Below are 18,905 nucleotides of genomic sequence, written 5' to 3'. Positions count from 1 at the left end.
TGTTTTGCGCTGCAGGGCTTCAGTCTCTTTGGCATGTGGTTTCATGCATCTGTAACAATTCTTTCCTTTTCTTTTCCAGGGTTTTGTTGGTTGCACATTTCTCCCGTTCTACTGAACATGGTTGCACTCTTTCTTCACTGCATATGCTTGGCAGCTTCGTTGAGCTATGTGCTGCTCACTGATATGTGTCACATTAACTCTACTTCTACTTCTGCTTAAATCTGGTGTTAATGGTAGACAGTTGTCATGTGTTAAATGTTGTGTTAATAGAAGCTTTTCAGACAGTTCTTTATCTACAATGCCAGTTACTAATTGGTCACAGATGTTTGTGTTCTTGGCTTCAGCAAAGGAGCATGTATCTGACAGCTTATCTGACTTCTGTTGTACTCCTCGGTGCTTTCACTTGGCTTCTGTACTCACTGGTGAAAGTGGGCTCATTCATTGATGATGTTAACTTTCGGTACAAAGTAGTTGTCCAAATTGACCAACACTCATAATCTTTCTCATCCTCCCTTCAGCAAAACTAAAGGTCTTAGAGACTTGCTTGTTCACTCCCCAATGAATAGAGCAGAATACAAACCTGTTTCCCTCCTCCTTCTTATTTAATGACTTTAGTTGCTATCCCATAGCTCTGAGAAGGTTTCAGGTGTTCTGGCCACAGTTGCAGGTGAAAGAAACGTAACTTTTCTGGAGGTGGAAACTTTGCAGTCGCCTTTTATCTTCTGACACCATAAAAGGAAACACCCATCATATTATGGTTTAAAGTAGTTTTATTCTTTGAGCAGATCCAATGTGTGCTCACCAGTCTTCAAAACTACAACTCTATTAGTGTTCAAGAGCTCTCATGTGGGAGATGCCTGTCCATTTATCAATGTGCTCTAACAAAATGTTGCCATGACAACACATTGCCCCTCACCTGTCACATGTTCTTTTCCGCACCCTGGTAGATCCGAGTGTGTACATACACTCTATCCCTTTTGTCTCTATCCAGCATTTACTATCTGCCTTTGGTGAACACAGTTCTCCCATGTTATGCTCTGCTTTTCAGTTGTATGGGTTTGTTCGTAGGGTATTAGGATGTGTTAGGGCAGGGAATTTCAACCTTTTTGAAACTGTGACACCCCCCCCCCCCCCCCCCCCCATAAAGCACTGAGCAATTGGCATGCGACTATCACACTTGACAAACTCAGTAATAACTAACGTTGTTCACATTATACACAAATGCAGGTCAATGGATTTCATTTTAATTACAAAAGAAAAAAAAAAGATTTATTTTCATGGTTATCCCTACTCTTAAATTTTGCTAGCCATCGTTCCATTTTGAAGATTGCACGTGAACAGGATGTAGCTAGATGGGCCACCTGCGTAGTTAAGGAGACGATAAGCAAGCATTCCCGCTCCAGACGACATTCTAGCACCCTCTAGTGAGCACATAATGAATGGCAGAACAGTTTCACTGCTGTTTAAATATTTGCGTGTTGAGCATTTCATCCAAAAACCTCATTATCCTGCCCTCCTCTTGCCAGTTCTCGAGACTCTCCCATAGGACTGAAAGCCCCGGTGCTAGGGTTGGGTTCTTTTGATATTGCCATGTCTTTGTATACAGGGCCTTGTTTATTCTTATGGATTAGCATTCCTCTTTTTTTGTGTCGGTTCCATGTGCCACCTCCTCTGTCCTTGGATATGGAAGGAAAAGAAGTGCACCTACACATGTATCCTGCTTCTGCACATTTGCCACCTGCCCTGAACTTACATGCCAAGTCATCTTGGGAATCTTTGATGAAGAGGTGTATTAAGAGTCCTTGTAGCCCTGGACCATGAAAGTGTACATTTCTATTAAATATGGGTCATCCACTGTGTAATGATAGACGTGAATGGAGGGCTTCCAGAGAGAGAGAGGGAGGGAGTCAATTTCATTCTCGCTGAAGGTTTTTTTCTTTCGTGGTTGGCTGCTGGTTTTACTCCATAGGAGTCTCACTACTTTTCATTCTGGATTTACGTCTGGTTAGAAAATAGACTGTTTTTTCTATCGTTTAAGGGGTGGATTTGCGAGACAGATGCCCAGGTTTAGAGGTGCTTTAGAGAGAGCTGTTTGGCGCGGTGTTGACTGTGGTCACAGACCTCCACATCTCGGCAGATGGCTGTGTGAATTCCTGCAGAATTTGGGATTACAACCGTTGCTCCAGTGCGATTGCCTTAATCGCCCTGTCAGTGTGCAGATTTAAAGCCTCAATCGGGAATTAGTGCAACATCACACCCGCTAAACTGCACTGTGTGCGTATATACACTTTCTGTGTGCAGTTAGGAGTCAGTTCCCAGCTAGAACTTTTACTGTGCTGTATTCATGAATAGAAAGATGGCTTTCTCTTTATGCGTTACTCTGTACCTTCTGGATAGGCAGTCGTATTTTGTATGATGATTAACAAATTACCAGCATTTGAAAAATGCTGACCTCTGGCTTGGGTAAGATTGAGGATATTATGGAAATGAGGCATGGAAGATCTGGAAAGATGTGACTGCCTGGTGCCCATGTGCTGATTTTGGTCCATCATCTGTTATCTAAATCCAAGTTTCTTCCGCATCCGAGATACATTCAAACTGGTTCCAGGTCAGTGATTAATTGTATCAGAAGCAGGGAAACGATTCAGTGTGTTAGTGTGTGTGTTTGTCTGTGTGTGGACCACAGGCCCAGCACAGACCAAACTTTGTCACAGAGAGGAAGTGAAGGTTTCCCCAGCCCTGCTCTGAGGTTAACCTGCCAGTTTAAACCCTTCACCCATACAGCCAGCATCTCCTCACCATTAGATACAGTGGTGCTGAGCACAGGCATTACAGCTGAGTCACTACAGCACAGTGTACTGGCTAAAGTGTTTCACAAAGTTTGCACAGAAGTGAGTAGAGGAGAGGCATTTCAAACTCTGATGCAGACAGCGGGAAAAGCTTCTTTACAGACTAAATGTAATGGTGCGCCCCCCTAACCACAAATCATGTGGTATGGCCTGCTGACTCTTCTCTCTGGAACTGCCCCCTTGTTTGTAGCCACGCCTCCTTGTTTCACCTGCACCTTTCACACACATCACTCATGTTTGTATTTAAACCCCTGTGGTAGTAACATTAGTTGTGAGTCATTTTTAGTGTTGGTGTTCATGTGAATATTTCTGTTTATCGTTCATGGTTTATATCACACTGCACTGGTTTGCTATGTTTGAGTGCTGTTAACATTTGTTGTTTATCCATGTTTGGTCTCTTGTTAATAAATGTTTAAACACTTGTGTATCCTGTGCTTTGCCCTGCGGCACTTGGGCCGTCACACTAAAGAACACCAGGGCAGTGTGTGAGCATGTACTGGGGATATGATGCAACATGATGTAATAATATCATGATATAATAATATTATGCTGTAATAATATCATAATATAATAATGTTATGTAATAATATCAGGATGTAACAATATCATGATGTAATAATATCAGGATGTAACAATATCATGATGTAATAATATCACGTAGTAACAATATCATGATGGAATAATATCACGTAGTAACAATATCATGATGTAATATCACAATGTAACAATATCATGATGTAATAATATCATAATGTAATAGGGTATTGAAACTTTGTATGTTCGCTTACATGGTCTCACAAATTTACAGTAATTAGAACAAAGCACATATGAACATGTAGGGTTAGTGCTTTGGTGCTCTGAGCTGTTCTGACATCATGTGAAAGCCAGAGTCTCACTTTCAATCATTCCTACAAACTCTTTGAGATGCCCTTGGCTTGCACACTGGTGTGGCAACCCTGTCTAATTGTCTAACTGTAGTTTGCTGACAGATAACATTTTATTTGAACAGGTTTCATTCAGAAACACTGGCCACTAAAACACTGTGTGAAAATCAGGCCCCAGCAAATTGTCCAAAATGCAACACATGCGCATGACCTGCTGTGTGACCTCCTGTGTGACCTCACATGCATGACCTTCTGCGTGACCTGCTGGCCCTGTACACTCTCTGCCATAAGGGGCTACACTTCAGCCTTTATACAGTGTGAAAGCCAGTTTTGCCAAGGGCCATCAGGCCAGTCTGTCAGGGTCTTTCTTTATTGACAGATGTATGTGCATAATAAACAATCCACCATGACCTTAGTGTTAAAAAGCAGAGAGCATTCTACAGGAAATGTTCTCCCTCTTTACCCTTGCATGCTATATCTCATCCCTTTCTCTCTCACTCTCTTTCTCTCTCATTCTTTCTGAACCTGTAAGGACCTAACTGTCTTAAGAAATACATTAAGCCTTTCTCCCCATATGCATAGGACAGGTATAGCGCGTGTGTGTGTGTGTGCGCGTGTGTGCGTGCGCGTGCGTGTGTGTGTGCGCACGCGTGTGTGTGCCATACATGCCGTATGTGGGTCATTGAGGCAGTGTAAACACATGGCGGCGTTAGCCTGCAGGGCGGCGTGCCTCTGTGGGATCTGGGCTACATGCCTGGACGTCTGGGACTAGCTAGGGAAACCGGAACACAGACACAGAGACAGAGGGAGTGGACAGAAAAAAGACACAATGGGAGGGAGAGAGATACTGGTAACCATCCAGACACAGACAGAGAGAGAGGGAGAGAGAGAGAGGGAGAGACAGAGAGAGAGGGAGAGAAAGAAAGATAAAGAGAGGGGGGTAATAGAAGGAGAGAAAGAGTGGAAGAGAGAGAGAGATGGAGAGGGAGAGAGAGAGAAAAGAGAGAGGGAGAGGGCGATAGGAGAGAAAGAGGGAGAGAAAGAGAGCGAGACCAAGAGAGTACGAGGAGAAGTATGAGAGGAAGTTTGGACTGGTGGGTCTTTGTCAGGACCGAGAAGGAAAGAAGAGCCAAAGACAGAAGACACAGTGGAACAGAATCGTCCCTGTGTGAGTCAGAGCAGCCAGTTCCTTTGACTCTACAATAATGTGAGCGTATGTCTGCACGGGCCGTGGACGTCCTCCAGACTCAGCCTGTGTTTCTGGAGGACTCACGCTCCTCACTCCAGCTCTCGGATTCCACCACACACGGCCAGCTGCTACTGAGAAGACGACCTGGAAGAGATTCCCATCTCCAAAGAGACCTACCACCCTGTAGAGGCCTGCTATACTGTAGAGACCTACCACCCTGTAGAGACCTTCCAGCCTATGGAGACCTACTGCCCTGTAGAGATCAACCAACCCTGACCCAGCACATCCTGTCCAGTTATTTAAGATCCTCTACAGCATCTGGATATCAGAGGTTGGAGTGTTATATTGTTGGATTGCACTAAAATCTGCAAACAGGTAGAGTCTGAGGTCTTGGGATTGAGTCAGCAGGGTGCTAGATCTCCCAGAGCAGGGTTGCGTATCCCAGCCTTATGAAGTATGGCATGCTGAAGTAGCTAATTATTAATTATTGAGGTGAGCACCGTGCAGACTGCAGTCTGTCTGGCATCTATTGACCTCCAGAGAAGCTGAGTTAGTCTCCGTGTGTTTGTGTGAATGGGAGTGATAAATGAGCATCCTTGACTTCTTTACGATGGGATTCAATGCCACTTACTCACTGCACCTTTAGGGGGCATACAAGAGCCATACAACTCTCTCCCTCCCTTGCTTTTGGTTCTTCTCTCTCTCTCTCTCTCTCTCTCCATCTCTCCCTCTCCCTTACTCTCTCTCTAAAACCCCCTCCCCCAACACTCCTGCAAAAGATAGCGAAAGAGCGAAAATGTAATTTTGTTGGAAGGCAAGACAATTAGTGTCTGTTTTTAGGGTCTACATGACACGTGTACGGTTTCCAGAGCTTTTCAGCGGGCGTGCACGGAGCGGAGCACTCTGACTGAGGAAGATCTCAGAGCCTCTGAGAACAAAACCGCATACTGCACGAAAGGCAACACACAGGGTGTTCAGTCTCATTCAAAATGAAGAATGAATCACATATATTCTTCAGTTATAAGCTGAATTCTGAATGCTGTGTCTGTGTGACCACACCGTGCCCAGAATGTACACCGCATGTTCAAGAGGTTCTGGATTTCAGTGGTAATTTAGATGACAGCATTCTTGAGGATGAAACTGCTGAGGTTCTGAGTTTTTGAAAGTGCGCTCTTAAACACACTTTTAAATGTTCTATGGCTACCAGTGTGATTTATTGCTGAACAGAAATGTGAACATGAAGTGAACATATGACATATGTTTTATCAATAGTTAAAAGGTTGTATAATGGGCAGACTAGAAGACATACAGTGGTACTTTATCATGTCTGATTAGAGACTCTTCCATGCACTTATGGGTGGTGTTCTATAGTGGGGTATAATTACCTGGGCGGATGTAGGGGAGTGAGAGAGAATGTGGAGAGAGAATCAGATATTGGTCATTATTAGCGGCTGTATGGGTGTGTGTGTCCGTGTGAGAGACCATGACTGTGGCTAGACACTGTGCCAGTACAGTAGGTTCTTCTTGTCAGCACGCTCACATACACACACACACACACACACACACACACACACACACACACACACACAGTCGTGCACATGCACACTGTCCCACTATCCTCCTCTCAAACATGCACATTCTCATCCGCTTTTCTGCTCCCGTCTCACTGTGTCTTTTGCCCTGTTTCCTCTGTCTCTCTCTCTCTCTCTCTCTCTCTCTCTCTCTCTCTCTCTCTCTCCCTCCCTCCCTCTCTCTCCCTCTCTCTCTCTCTGTCTCTCCCAGCATCACGTGTACCGGTGGGTTAGCTGCTACTGGTGCGCAGCACATTTCTCGGAGTGAATGAGCGAGAGAGAGGTGTGAGGGTGTTGTCTTCCTCCTGACTCCCTCCCCTCATCCCAGAGAGAGCGCACACAGGCGGGCGCTGAGCTCATGCTGACCCCGGCCCCCCCACCTCACACGCACACACGTCCAGATGCACGCGTAACGACCCCTCCAAGCAGGGGGGCTTTCTCTGACCCCGCCACATCCACATCGTCCGCGGGAATCCTGCCGTGCTCTGCTGCAGGAGGAGAGGGAGAGAGAAAGGGAGACACAGACACAGAGTCTGAGTAGGAGTGCAGCGGACTGGAGCTAGCGACAGAGAGAGATACACAGTGGGGGAGTCAGACCTCGCCGGCTCCTTGATTCGGAGCGCCGTGCTCGTGCATCCCGACGCTCTGGGTCAGTGCTGATCGGAGCGCCGACGCCAGAGAGCGAGTGAAAGGATGGAAGGTGCCGAGAGCACGAGGATGAGGAGCTGAAGGAGGAACACCGCACTCCCGTCTCCATCCGCTCACAGCAACGCGCAGGGCACGCACTCTCTCTCTCTCTCTCTCTCTCTCTCTCTCTCTCTCTCTCTCTCTCTCTCTCTCTCTCTCTCTCTCTCTCTCTCCCCTGATCTGTCTGCTCTGAGGATGCTCTGTTAAGCCCCAGCTGACAGCTCAGTGGTTTGGCGTGATATCCTGCAGCAGCTGCTTCCTAGATCACCCCGTGGCTGGAAATATCGCTCCCCGTTCCCAGACGTCTGAAATTCAGGTACGCAGTTTTGCCCTTCTACCTGTGCACTGACGACACCCTTTGCTTCTTGTTGCTTCAGTCTCTCGCTTTCCTTATAAGCGCTACACTTGAAGCCTTGCCTAAATTATTAGGACGCCTAAACGTTTGGGGCTGGAATCGCGGCTGTCCCGGAATGACACCAGCCATTGTTTCATCCTGTGTGCCTGTGAAACGCGTCCGCGTGGCCGGACTTGCTGGACTCGCGTGTGAAGCCCAGCTGGTCTGGGCATGTCCCGTGTTTGCTCGCATACACGCGACTCTCCCACCGACCGAGAGAGAGAGGCTCATCGGAGCAGCTCTGTTCCAGCGCCACACTACCTTCAGCTGGGGCTACCCCCCCCCTCCCCAATCCGTGTGACCTGGGAGAGCATCGCAGCCTGCGCTGACGCATGCCCCGAGCGAGCAGGCGCTCGCACCTGGCAGGCATGCCAGAGCCCATCCAGGGTCCACCGCTGAGCTCTTGCGCTCAGCCAGCTCAGCCATGGCTATTTTGGTTAATTCATGGAAGTGGTTCGGAGAACAGATCAGAGTGTGAGGAGGAGGAGAGTGAGCGCAGAATGGAAGATGAGCCAGAGTTCGTAATTGTGGAAGTGGGTGGGGCTCCTCTTCCTCTCTCTCTCTCTCTCTCTCTCTCACCCACTCTCCCTCTCTCTCTCTCTCTCACCCACTCTCCCTCTCTCTCCCTCTCTCTCCCTCTCTCTCTCTCTTACCCACTCTCCCTCTCTCCCTCTCTCTCTCTCTCCCACCCACTATCCCTCTCTCACCCACTCTCTCTCTCTCTTTCCCTCTCTCTCTCTCTCTCTCTCTCTCTCTCTCTCTCTCTCTCACCCCTGCCATCACTGTCTTGCCATTTTAGATATGCATCTGGGGTGATATTGTCAGTGTAATCTGGGCTTTTATTGGGGCTGTTGCTTAACCGTCAGTACAATAAATCTGAATGTTTCCTTTTCATTCAGGAAAGAACTGTGAATGAAACAGATAAACAAATTGATTTGACTGGTCTTAAATTAAGTTTGCACAGCAGTGGCAGTAACTGTCCTCCTTCCCACAGTATAACATTTTTCTTGAAATATGTGGTTAGTTCTGGAGTAGATGTAAAATGGTTTTACTCCGTTCATGAATGGCATACTCAATATCTGCGCACTGCTGGCAGTTTTCCGACTGTGTAATTGTAATGTGTAGAAGCTACTTCACACTGTGCTGGGTTTTATATACAGCATGGTAAACATGACCTCAAAATCAAATCTATTTGTGTAGTGCTTTTTGCAACACGTGTTTTCATAAAGTGCTTTATAGAAATCATCCATACAGAGAAGCTGGGTCCAGGATCCTGCCTGCATACCCTTCAGCGTGTGGGAGAGTGTTGGGATTTAAATCCCTATTCCCACGTAGTGTGTTCCGGAGTTTGTACTTTTGCAGTCTGTCACTTTTGCCATAAGTTACATGCAGCTGGGGAATTCAAGCTATTATATTTGGTAAATATTGACAGATGCCTCATAAACAGAAGTGTATGATGCAGTGGTATAGGGCAGTAATATACGTGCTTATCCATTGTAATACAGCGGAGCTGTTGCCACTGTGGTTTACTTTGCAGGGTGTGTTTTGTGAGATATTGTTGTAGTATTTCACTGTTCTGTGAAGAGTAGAATGGCTTTTATAGGCTTTATGAGTAGCAAGCGGTTAATGAAATACTATAACCATTTTAGTACAACTCATTTGGTGTAGTAATGTAGTCTGTATTAGTAAAGTACATTTTACGTACAGTATGTTGGGTATAATGGCCAAGCTTGCATTAGGACAATGTGATAAGTGTAGTGTTATAGTTGTGTTAGTGTGCTCTGTTGGGGGTAGTCTGTATTAGTAGATTAGTATAGTGTGTCTGTGGGGCTTTTATCAGAATTCTCAACCTCCTGTGTTTTTACGGGAAGAAACCCACATGGGATTACCCAATGAATGACCTCACCTGGTGTTTTCCTTTTAAGATAAATGTTGTGTTCAGAGCATGAGAACAATGTGTTATTGCTGTAGTATATAGTTTTAACTGCACTGTGATTTGCTGGTGCAGCGTGTTGGTGGAGTGTTAGAGGCGCATCATGGGAAAGGAAGACCTGAAGGTGCAACACATACAGGTGACGCACACGGTCTCTGTTTATCACACCTGTCAACAGCACACAGCAGGTCTGGGGCCAGCTATACACAAGCACACAGCAGGTCTGAGGCCAGCTATACACAAGCACACAGCAGGTCTGAGGCCAGCTATACACAAGCACACAGCAGGTCTGAGGCCAGCTATACACAAGCACACAGCAGGTCTGGGGCCAGCTATACACAAGCACACAGCAGGTCTGGGGCCAGCTATACACAAGCACACAGCAGGTCTGAGGCCAGCTATACACAAGCACACAGCAGGTCTGGGGCCAGCTATACACAAGCACACAGCAGGTCTGGGGCCAGCTATACACAAGCACACAGCAGGTCTGGGGCCAGCTATACACAAGCACACAGCAGGTCTGAGGCCAGCTATACACAAGCACACAGCAGGTCTGAGGCCAGCTATACACAAGCACACAGCAGGTCTGAGGCCAGCTATACACAAGCACACAGCAGGTCTGAAGCCAGCTATACACAAGCACACAGCAGGTCTGAGGCCAGCTATACACAAGCACACAGCAGGTCTGGGGCCAGCTATACACAAGCACACAGCAGGTCTGAGGCCAGCTATACACAAGCACACAGCAGGTCTGAGGCCAGCTATACACAAGCACACAGCAGGTCTGAGGCCAGCTATACACAAGCACACAGCAAGTCTGGGGCCAGCTATACACAAGCACACAGCAGGTCTGAGGCCAGCTATACACAAGCACACAGCAGGTCTGAGGCCAGCTATACACAAGCACACAGCAGGTCTGAGGCCAGCTATACACAAGCACACAGCAGGTCTGGGGCCAGCTATACACAAGCACACAGCAGGTCTGAGGCCAGCTATACACAAGCACACAGCAGGTCTGAGGCCAGCTATACACAAGCACACAGCAGGTCTGGGGCCAGCTATACACAAGCACACAGCAGGTCTGCAGCCAGCTATACACAAGCACACAGCAGGTCTGCAGCCAGCTATACACAAGCACACAGCAGGTCTGCAGCCAGCTATACACAAGCACACAGCAGGTCTGAGGCCAGCTATACACAAGCACACAGCAGGTCTGAGGCCAGCTATACACAAGCACACAGCAGGTCTGAGGCCAGCTATACACAAGCACACAGCAGGTCTGAGGCCAGCTATACACAAGCACACAGCAGGTCTGGGGCCAGCTATACACAAGCACACAGCAGGTCTGGGGCCAGCTATACACAAGCACACAGCAAGTCTGGGGCCAGCTATACACAAGCACACAGCAGGTCTGGGGCCAGCTATACACAAGCACACAGCAGGTCTGGGGCCAGCTATACACAAGCACACAGCAGGTCTGCAGCCAGCTATACACAAGCACACAGCAGGCCTGCAGCCAGCTATACACAAGCACACAGCAGGTCTGCAGCCAGCTATACACAAGCACACAGCAGGTCTGCAGCCAGCTATACACAAGCACACAGCAGGTCTGCAGCCAGCTATACACAAGCACACAGCAGGTCTGCAGCCAGCTATACACAAGCACACACAACCACACTCTTGCACTCTTATACATGGACTTGCATACAGACATGCTGATTAGACAGTTGCACATTTCACGAAGTTCTATTTTATCTAAATATCTTTTTTTTTTTTCCTGAGGGATCCATAACAGATCAAATAGTTTTCAGGTGCATGAAATGCATTAATTTATCACCCATTAATTTATCACTCACGAGTATCATGGGCCGCAGGTAAAACCGTTAACTGCTGAATTATTGATCTAAAAATGTATTCCCCTTGCCCACATGGTGCAGAGTCAGATTTCAGGAGGGCCTTGTACTGTACTCCAAAACTGTCTTTTTTGTTTATTTACTTGTTTTTGTTTTGATGTGTGTGTGTGTGTGTGTGTGTGTGTGTGTGTGTGTGTGTGTGTGTGTGTGTGCGTGTGTGTGTGTGTGCATGTGTGTGTGTGTGTGTGTGTTTGTGTTTTCAAGTTATCTGATGTGCACATTTGGTCATTACTTAGGCTGAGTGTACACACCATGGGAAATTACACAAAATCCAGGAGTCTGGATGGCCATTGAACAGAAAAAAAACAAAACTGTAAACTAGCTACAAGAAATCTCTGCTCTAGATGAAACTGCATAACTGTGTTTGCATTCTTGTCTCTAAATTTTACATGTCTTCATTCAGATTTCATATATCCAAGGAAGAACACACAGTATCTAATACATTATATTTGTATTAATCTGAATGAGCTGCCAATTCGGCAATATGATCAAATATTGTAAATTAACTCTTGATTTTAATAAATGCATGCTTTATGATACATTTATTGTATGTAACATGATATTTTACTTCATTTTCCAGAAAAATGACAACATATGTGAAGAAAGCACTTGGATGTTTTCCACTTTAAGGATGAACAAAATTTTTGGATTGGCACGATTGCTTCTACGGGCAGCTTTTCTCTAGACCTTTTCATTTCCATCCCTCAGGGTTGACTTTCAAAATTCTCATGTGCTTTTTGCCTGCTCGTTGTTGATAACCACTGGATTTGAAACCAGTTCTGCTTCACTTCATTTGGAGTGGTGAGAACACGATGAAATATTGCTCTCCATGGTTTCCGCCCGTCTAAAGAAGCTATCGTCTTACATTTCTAGGATTTGCAAAGGAATGTTTACAAAGAAACTGGCAAATCCCACTAAGAAGAAAGAGAGTAGCGAAAACAAAAAAGACCGTAACTCGTCCACCGACCTGCACGCTCGGAATACCAACACGAATCTTTCCACCAGCCTGAAAAGCACAGTTAAGAAGATATCTAGATGCTCATCGGCACGCAACTTATCTCTTGATGAAGACGACAGTAAAAACAACAGCTCTTCTCTTTCTCCCACGTTCAGTTACCGTGTTGCAATTGCTAATGGACTCCAAAAGAACGCTCTCCCATTGAACAATAATGAATTTCACGAAATATTATCTATTAATAGTACTTACTCTGACTCTCTAAACGAGGCGAAACTTGTCCATAGGTTCGATGAACAAAAAGCTTACACCATGCCAGTGAGAAGGAACAGAAAGAGTATGATTAGTTTGGCGCCCTCTGATGGCAGTTCAGAGGGTGAGCGAGGAGAACGCACCAGTCTGCACACGCTCAGACTAGGTGCCCTGAAAAAGCTGAGGAAATGGAAGAAGAGCCAGGAATGTGTCTCTTCGGATTCAGAGGCCAGCAACTGGAGGAAGACTCTGGGCATCCGGAGCAAGTCTCTGGATCGAGCTGCACGGCAACAGAAAACCCTGGAGCCAGGATCCAGCTCCACAGGTTGTATTAGTCAGACCCAGGATGTCATGGAGATGATCTTTAAAGAGCTTCAGGGAATCAGCCAGATTGAGTCAGAGCTTTCAGAGCTGAGGGGGCATGTTAATGCTCTCAAAAGCTCTATCGATGAGATCTCCAGCAGTGTGGAGGTGGTGCAGAGTGAAATTGAGCAGCTTCGCTCTGGATTTGTGCAGTCCAGGAGAGAGACTCGAGATATCCATGACTACATTAGACAGATTAGCCACCAGACCAACAAAGCTACTTTGAGATTCCTGCATGTGCCTGAGGAGAAGTTTGAGAGAACAGAGGAACTCATTTATCAGATTTTGAAAGAGAAAATGGGTTTTGTTGAAGCACAGAAGACACTTAAAATTGAACTTGCCTATCGGTTAGGGCAGCAGAGAGAATGTCTAAATGCTAAACCTCGCCCTATCCTAGTTATTTTTTCAACTCCCCAAGACAGGGATTTAGTTTTGAAAAAATGTTATAAGCTTAAAGGCACTGGAATATCCATTTCGACCGACAGTCTTGCACATGAGTCCAAAGACAAAAAGGATAAGGGAATGAGCTCTTCCCAGACATATGAAAGCATGGACATTAAAGCTGCCTCCAAAGACAAGGCAGAGAGTGAGGACTGGGACTCAATGGATAGCGATAAAGAGCTGGATGAGTTAAACAAAAACAAATATGCAATTGTCTCCAAACCACCTCAGAAAATGAAGTCAGACAAAAAAAAGGCCCACGATCACAGGCGGTCTGCAGATGACACTGCGTACTCTGTGCATTACGCTGACGATGTTGCTTATGATGACAAGCAAAACAAATCTTACTATTCTGATATAACTCCTGGATGGCTCTCCCAGAGTGACTACTCCACACCCAAACTCAGTCGCTCCGAATCGGACTGCTCCAAACTGTGCCAGTCGTACTCTGAGGACTTCTCTGAGAGCCAGTACTTCAGCAGAGTCAACGGATGTTCCCTGCTCTCTTCTTCAGATCAGGAGCTCTGGCAACGCAAACAGGAAGACATGGCTTCTTCCTGGTATGCAAGTCCACCCAGTCAAATCTTCAGTCAGGACAACCCTCCATACGTGGAACACAATGAAGTTGAAACCACAGAGACCATTGACAGTGGTGTCAGTAACGGTGTGGTATGTATATCAGGGGACAGAAGTCACTATAGTGGATCTCAGCTCTCTCTGCAAGGTGACCTCTCACCTTGGAAAGACTGGCATCACCTTGAACAAGGTGCTGACTCAGGCTTAGATGCCTCAACTGAACAAAATTTAGTTTCAGAGATCAGTAGCCCATTTGACCCTGCTGCTAACCCTGGTTTCCCTGAAAAAATTACAAAATGCCTTGAGGTGGATTTGCAGTTTGAGGGTGAGACCTTCCTGACATTTGACAGCACACCTGAGACAACCCAAGAAGTTGACATGGAGGCTGAATCTCTCCTTGAACCTGAGTTAAAACCTCAGCCTGAACCCAAAGAAGAACCCCAACCACCACCTGAACCTGAGCTAGAACCTGAAACAGAACCTGTAATTGAAGCTGTGATAGAACCCATACTTGTACCATCACCTGTGCTATCACCTGTGCCAGAGCCTAAACCAGAAAAGAAACCAAAGACAAAGTCTAAAGGCCACATCAAACCAGAGTCAGCCCCACAGACGTTGCAACGACATGAGGTCAAGGGAAATCACTTTCAGCAAAACCAGAAGTCTTCTGCTATGTACCGCAGCCAGAGTGAGATCAGAACCGAAAAGGTGGAAGAGGTCCCAAAATCGTGGAGCAGCAGGCTGAGCATAGACCTGTCTGAGAAAACCTTCAGCTTTGGAGGTTTCGGGTCTACCTTGCAAAGAGCCAAATCGGCTTTAGAAGTTGTCTGGAATAAAGGCTCCCAAAGCACCAGTGCCCCTGCTGAAGAGCCTAGCACGTCCTCTTTCATGGGCCGTTTCAGATCCATGTCCCAGTCAACAGCCAATGATTCCAGCACCACCATTGACTCTGACGTCTACACGGAACCATTCTACTACAAAGCGGATGAAGAGGAAAAAGTTAATGAGCAACCTGTGGACAGTGAGACACATTATGTTGAAGTGATGGAGCAAGTGCTGGCCAATCTGGAGAACAGAACTAACGCCAATGAGGTAGAGGAACAGTACCAAGACGAAGACTATGAAGTCTGTCAAGAATATGACATTTCGCAAGAAGGGAACCTGGTTTTGGAATACGACTGCAGCCTTGATGAGCAGTATGACGAAGAATACAGTGACGACAACCAGATGATGGAGGACACAGTGGAGTATGAGGCCGTGGTCGAGTACATTGATGAAATCGTTGAACCAGCAGAAGACGTGGAAGAAGATGTGGAGGCAGAGTCACAGGACAGTGCACAGACCCAAGCAGCAGATGAGCAGAAAGAGACTACGCCTCAGGAAGATGAGAACAGAAACGTCACCGAAACTCCCGTAGCAGTGGACCAGCCGGCCCCCAAGAGGAGAATTCGGCCCACCTTTAAAGAGGCGGCCCTAAGGGCATACAGGAAGCAGATGGCTGAACTGGAGCAGCAGATTCTTGCTGGAGGTATGGGTTTGCTAATGTCACATCATTTGTTCCATTTTGTGTTAAAACTGTTTGTGCATGCTATTTTTATGATGTCATAAAGACAATGGACCTGTGATAATGACTTTAATGGAGAGTCCCTCTTGTTTTAGGAATTTAGCAATTTTCCTGGTGTAAATATGGTGGGGTATGGGCCAGGGTGGGAATGTTAGGATGTATTAATGAAAGCAGACAGACAATAGAGACAATAGATCCCCATAAAGGGTTAAAATCTGATTCCTAGAGATTATTAAATTACATACATAGATTATGACTGGTTCTGTAATGCTGTTAAGATCAGATTGTGTAGAAATTTTGGAAAGGTTAAACAGTAATCACTGTTTGATTTTCAGGTTATACTGAGTTTTCTGATATTGAGGTACATTCTTACAGATGTTGATTGATTCTTTATCTGGTCTCATTGTCAGTCAGGGTTTCCAATCCACAGATGAATGGTTTCACAAACAGTACTGATCGAATATAAAAATAGACTTAACAACAGTAGTGCAGACCCACTCATTCTATTCAGTTGTCTTGCAACATTCCTATGATGTTGATTTCGAGATTCATACCAGGAAAGCTCATCTGTCCTGCAGTCTGGTGGCTAATTACCAGATGAAAGTGTTGCTCAATCAAAGGAAGTATCTGCAAGCAAGTGCTGGCTAACGACTCAGCATGTAAAAACAGCGAACTATACATTTTTGGCTCATTGTAGAGGCAAATGGTAGAGAACTTGATAGGTGAAGAATTTATTACACATGAGCAGAGCATGGGGGGAAGTTCTGCCTTGCCTTGCTCACTCTACACAAGTTCTTGACCTAGATGTGAAAAGTGTATTCACACTGGTCCCTCTGTGCCCTGGCAGGAAGTGCTGGAATACAGCTCCCAAATCCCAGGCTGGAAGGCCATAGCATGGCACAGCTTGGTCTGATACACTCAAGTTAACTCGTTAAGCACCCAATAATTAGTCAATTTCCATTTTAGAGCAACGAAAGAATCATAATAAAACTCTCCTGTGCTCACAGTTTTTAACTCTTCAAAAGCTGATTTTCATATGTAGATGTTCATTTAGCAATAATGACTGCATGGTGATTAAATTGCAATTCTGTCCACCCCCAGGACTAACTGAAGGAGTAGGTAATGCAGTTCACTCAGGATTTATCATCTTTGTTCAAATACATACGTTCAATTTCAAGCATTTTTTTTTTTTTGACTGCGGGCTGAATTTGAAACTAAAGGTCCAAGCTTTGGTTTATTCATTTCAAATCTAAATATTATGAATTACATGGGTAATTACTTTATCTATTAATTGGCTATAAATTATTATAATGAGTACGTATACTTTGTTTAAATCCAATTTCAAGATAGTTTGAATCCTAATAGGATTAATGCTAAACCCTGAGGTTTTGGGAATCATTCACTGTGGAGTGCAAGAAAGAGATTGGACACTTGGATATTGATCTCTTGGTTTCTGGTAACAGTTCTCTTTTATTTCCAGTTTGGTCCTTTTCAGTAACTTAAGATAAAAAAAAAAGTTGCTCATTCACAGATGTACCTAGAAAGAGAGACAAATCGTAAGAGAGAGAGAGAGAGAGAGAAAGACAGACAAACAAAGACAGGGAGGTGGAAGGAGAAGTGAAATTGTTCAGTATTGTGGATGCTGTCTGTCAGGTCAGCTGCATTAAAAACAGGGTTTAAAGACCTTTTGCAGGAAGGTCTTGGGAGATTTGCTCATTTTGCCAAGTCTTCTCTCCACCACTACAGTACAGTATTCACAAGCTTATTGAAGCTCCCAAGGCCAAGGGCTAACCAGACCAATCCTGCATAGAATATTTATTACAGTCTTGTTTTGTGGCTCTTGTGGGTTTTCTGAAGAAACAGCACAGTGTCCAGTTGCTTCGTTTTGACACTATTTCTACACTATTTCTACACTATTCTCTTTTCACTGTGATCTCTCATATGATGTTGCATTTTTGTTGGAAACCAGTGGTTCTTTCTTAATGCCTGGTCTTCATGATATAATGCCACACAGTTGAATGTACTTGATCTGTATGCTTGTGGCGTTAGCGATTACAGAAGGATGCTTCCAGATCACATTATAAACATGAACCACTTGCACATAAACAGTTCATTCCAACAGGTACAGCTGAGTGGCCATGGCAGATTAGAGTCCTTTTTGGCCCATAGGCTACTAATCCATTAACATAGTGAAATGCTTTTTGATTGATTTTCCACTGGCAATAGTTTGCCTTAACCCATCACCTTCCATCAGACACACTAGATGCATGCAAGACCAGTACTGTTGCACACACCGCTGTTCTGATTCAGTTTCATTTGTTCTGTTTTTCCTCAGCTACAGTGATGGCAATGGACATGATTAACTCTTACAATCACAAACTCTATTGCACAGATTCTCTCTTTGTCCAGGGTGATGTGTACTACTCAGCAGCACTGCATTAATGAACCTGCATTAGTCAACTGCAAGAAAAAAGGGCCCTGGAGGCTTAAGAACCAGATCAGTAAGAGGAGGGGTGGAGCTTGTGACCTCTTGACCTTGTGCAGAGGGGTCTTTGCTTTGGTCAAAGAAACGGCAGGAGCTGGAGGAGAAAGTCACCACCCATGTAAAGGAAGAAGGTGGAAGCTGAAACCATCCACATGAGGAAGAGCCAACTGCTTTAAGATAACATGGAAACCTACACGGCTTCCCCTAGAATACTATCATAACATCACTCACACTGCAATTCAATATTTTAGCCAATAAAAACTATACAACATCTGCTCTGTGCTATTACACTCTGGAGATATTTCTTTGGTGCAAGTCGTGTTTCATAGATTTGCTTGTGAAGCCATTATGGAACTTTTACACATTTTTTGTGGATCACAGATCGACATTTTTTGGACAATGTGCCTTTATAACAGCTGGTCATGCCCTGACACTGTGCTTCATCGGACATGTATGAGGGTATTGTGAGTGCTATTAGCTTCTGAAAAATATTTCAGCATTTGACCTGAAAATGACAGGAGCTTCAAAATCTAATGATGAACGTTAGCCTTTTGGCACGTGGATGATTTCAAAACCCACCTGCTTTCAAGGCTGCCTTTCTGAGACTGGTTCTGTTCTCTCTGGGACTGGTTCAGTATTGGTTCTGGTCCAATACACTTAACTCCCCTGTAGGCTTTTACATACACAGCTGTTGTCCTGTCTGGACACTCGGCTTCTGCATGTAGTGATTAATGGAGCTTTTAACAGTATGATCTCACCCCAAATTACCACTACCAACATCATAATGTACATGACTGACTGACAACGTCACAAACCTAAAAAAGTCCGACATTGAGTAACATGCCCAGT

The 18,905-nt window shown here is 45.3% G+C and overlaps 1 protein-coding gene across 3 annotated transcripts in view; it reads left to right on the top strand.

Annotated features, from left to right (window-relative positions):
- The first annotated feature begins 6,753 nt into the window (after positions 1-6,753).
- Positions 6,754-18,905, top strand: part of unc13c (unc-13 homolog C (C. elegans)) — a 143,515-nt gene continuing 131,363 nt past the window's right edge. For 2 of the 3 annotated variants that reach the window (XM_081716215.1, XM_035525330.2), the window contains exons 1-2: positions 6,755-7,496; positions 12,001-15,535. In XM_081716215.1, the coding sequence (XP_081572341.1) occupies positions 12,250-15,535 (3,286 nt within the window). In that variant the 5' untranslated portion in view covers positions 6,755-7,496; positions 12,001-12,249. Of the gene's footprint in view, positions 7,497-12,000; positions 15,536-18,905 lie in introns of all 3 variants that reach the window. The other variant, XM_081716214.1, reaches the window with a different exon arrangement.

The sequence above is a fragment of the Electrophorus electricus genome, chromosome 6, assembly GCF_041902795.1.
Source record: "Electrophorus electricus isolate QZ-2024a chromosome 6, ASM4190279v1, whole genome shotgun sequence".
Classification (NCBI taxonomy): Eukaryota; Metazoa; Chordata; class Actinopteri; order Gymnotiformes; family Gymnotidae; genus Electrophorus; species Electrophorus electricus.
This window is presented reverse-complemented; position numbering and strand designations above follow the sequence as displayed.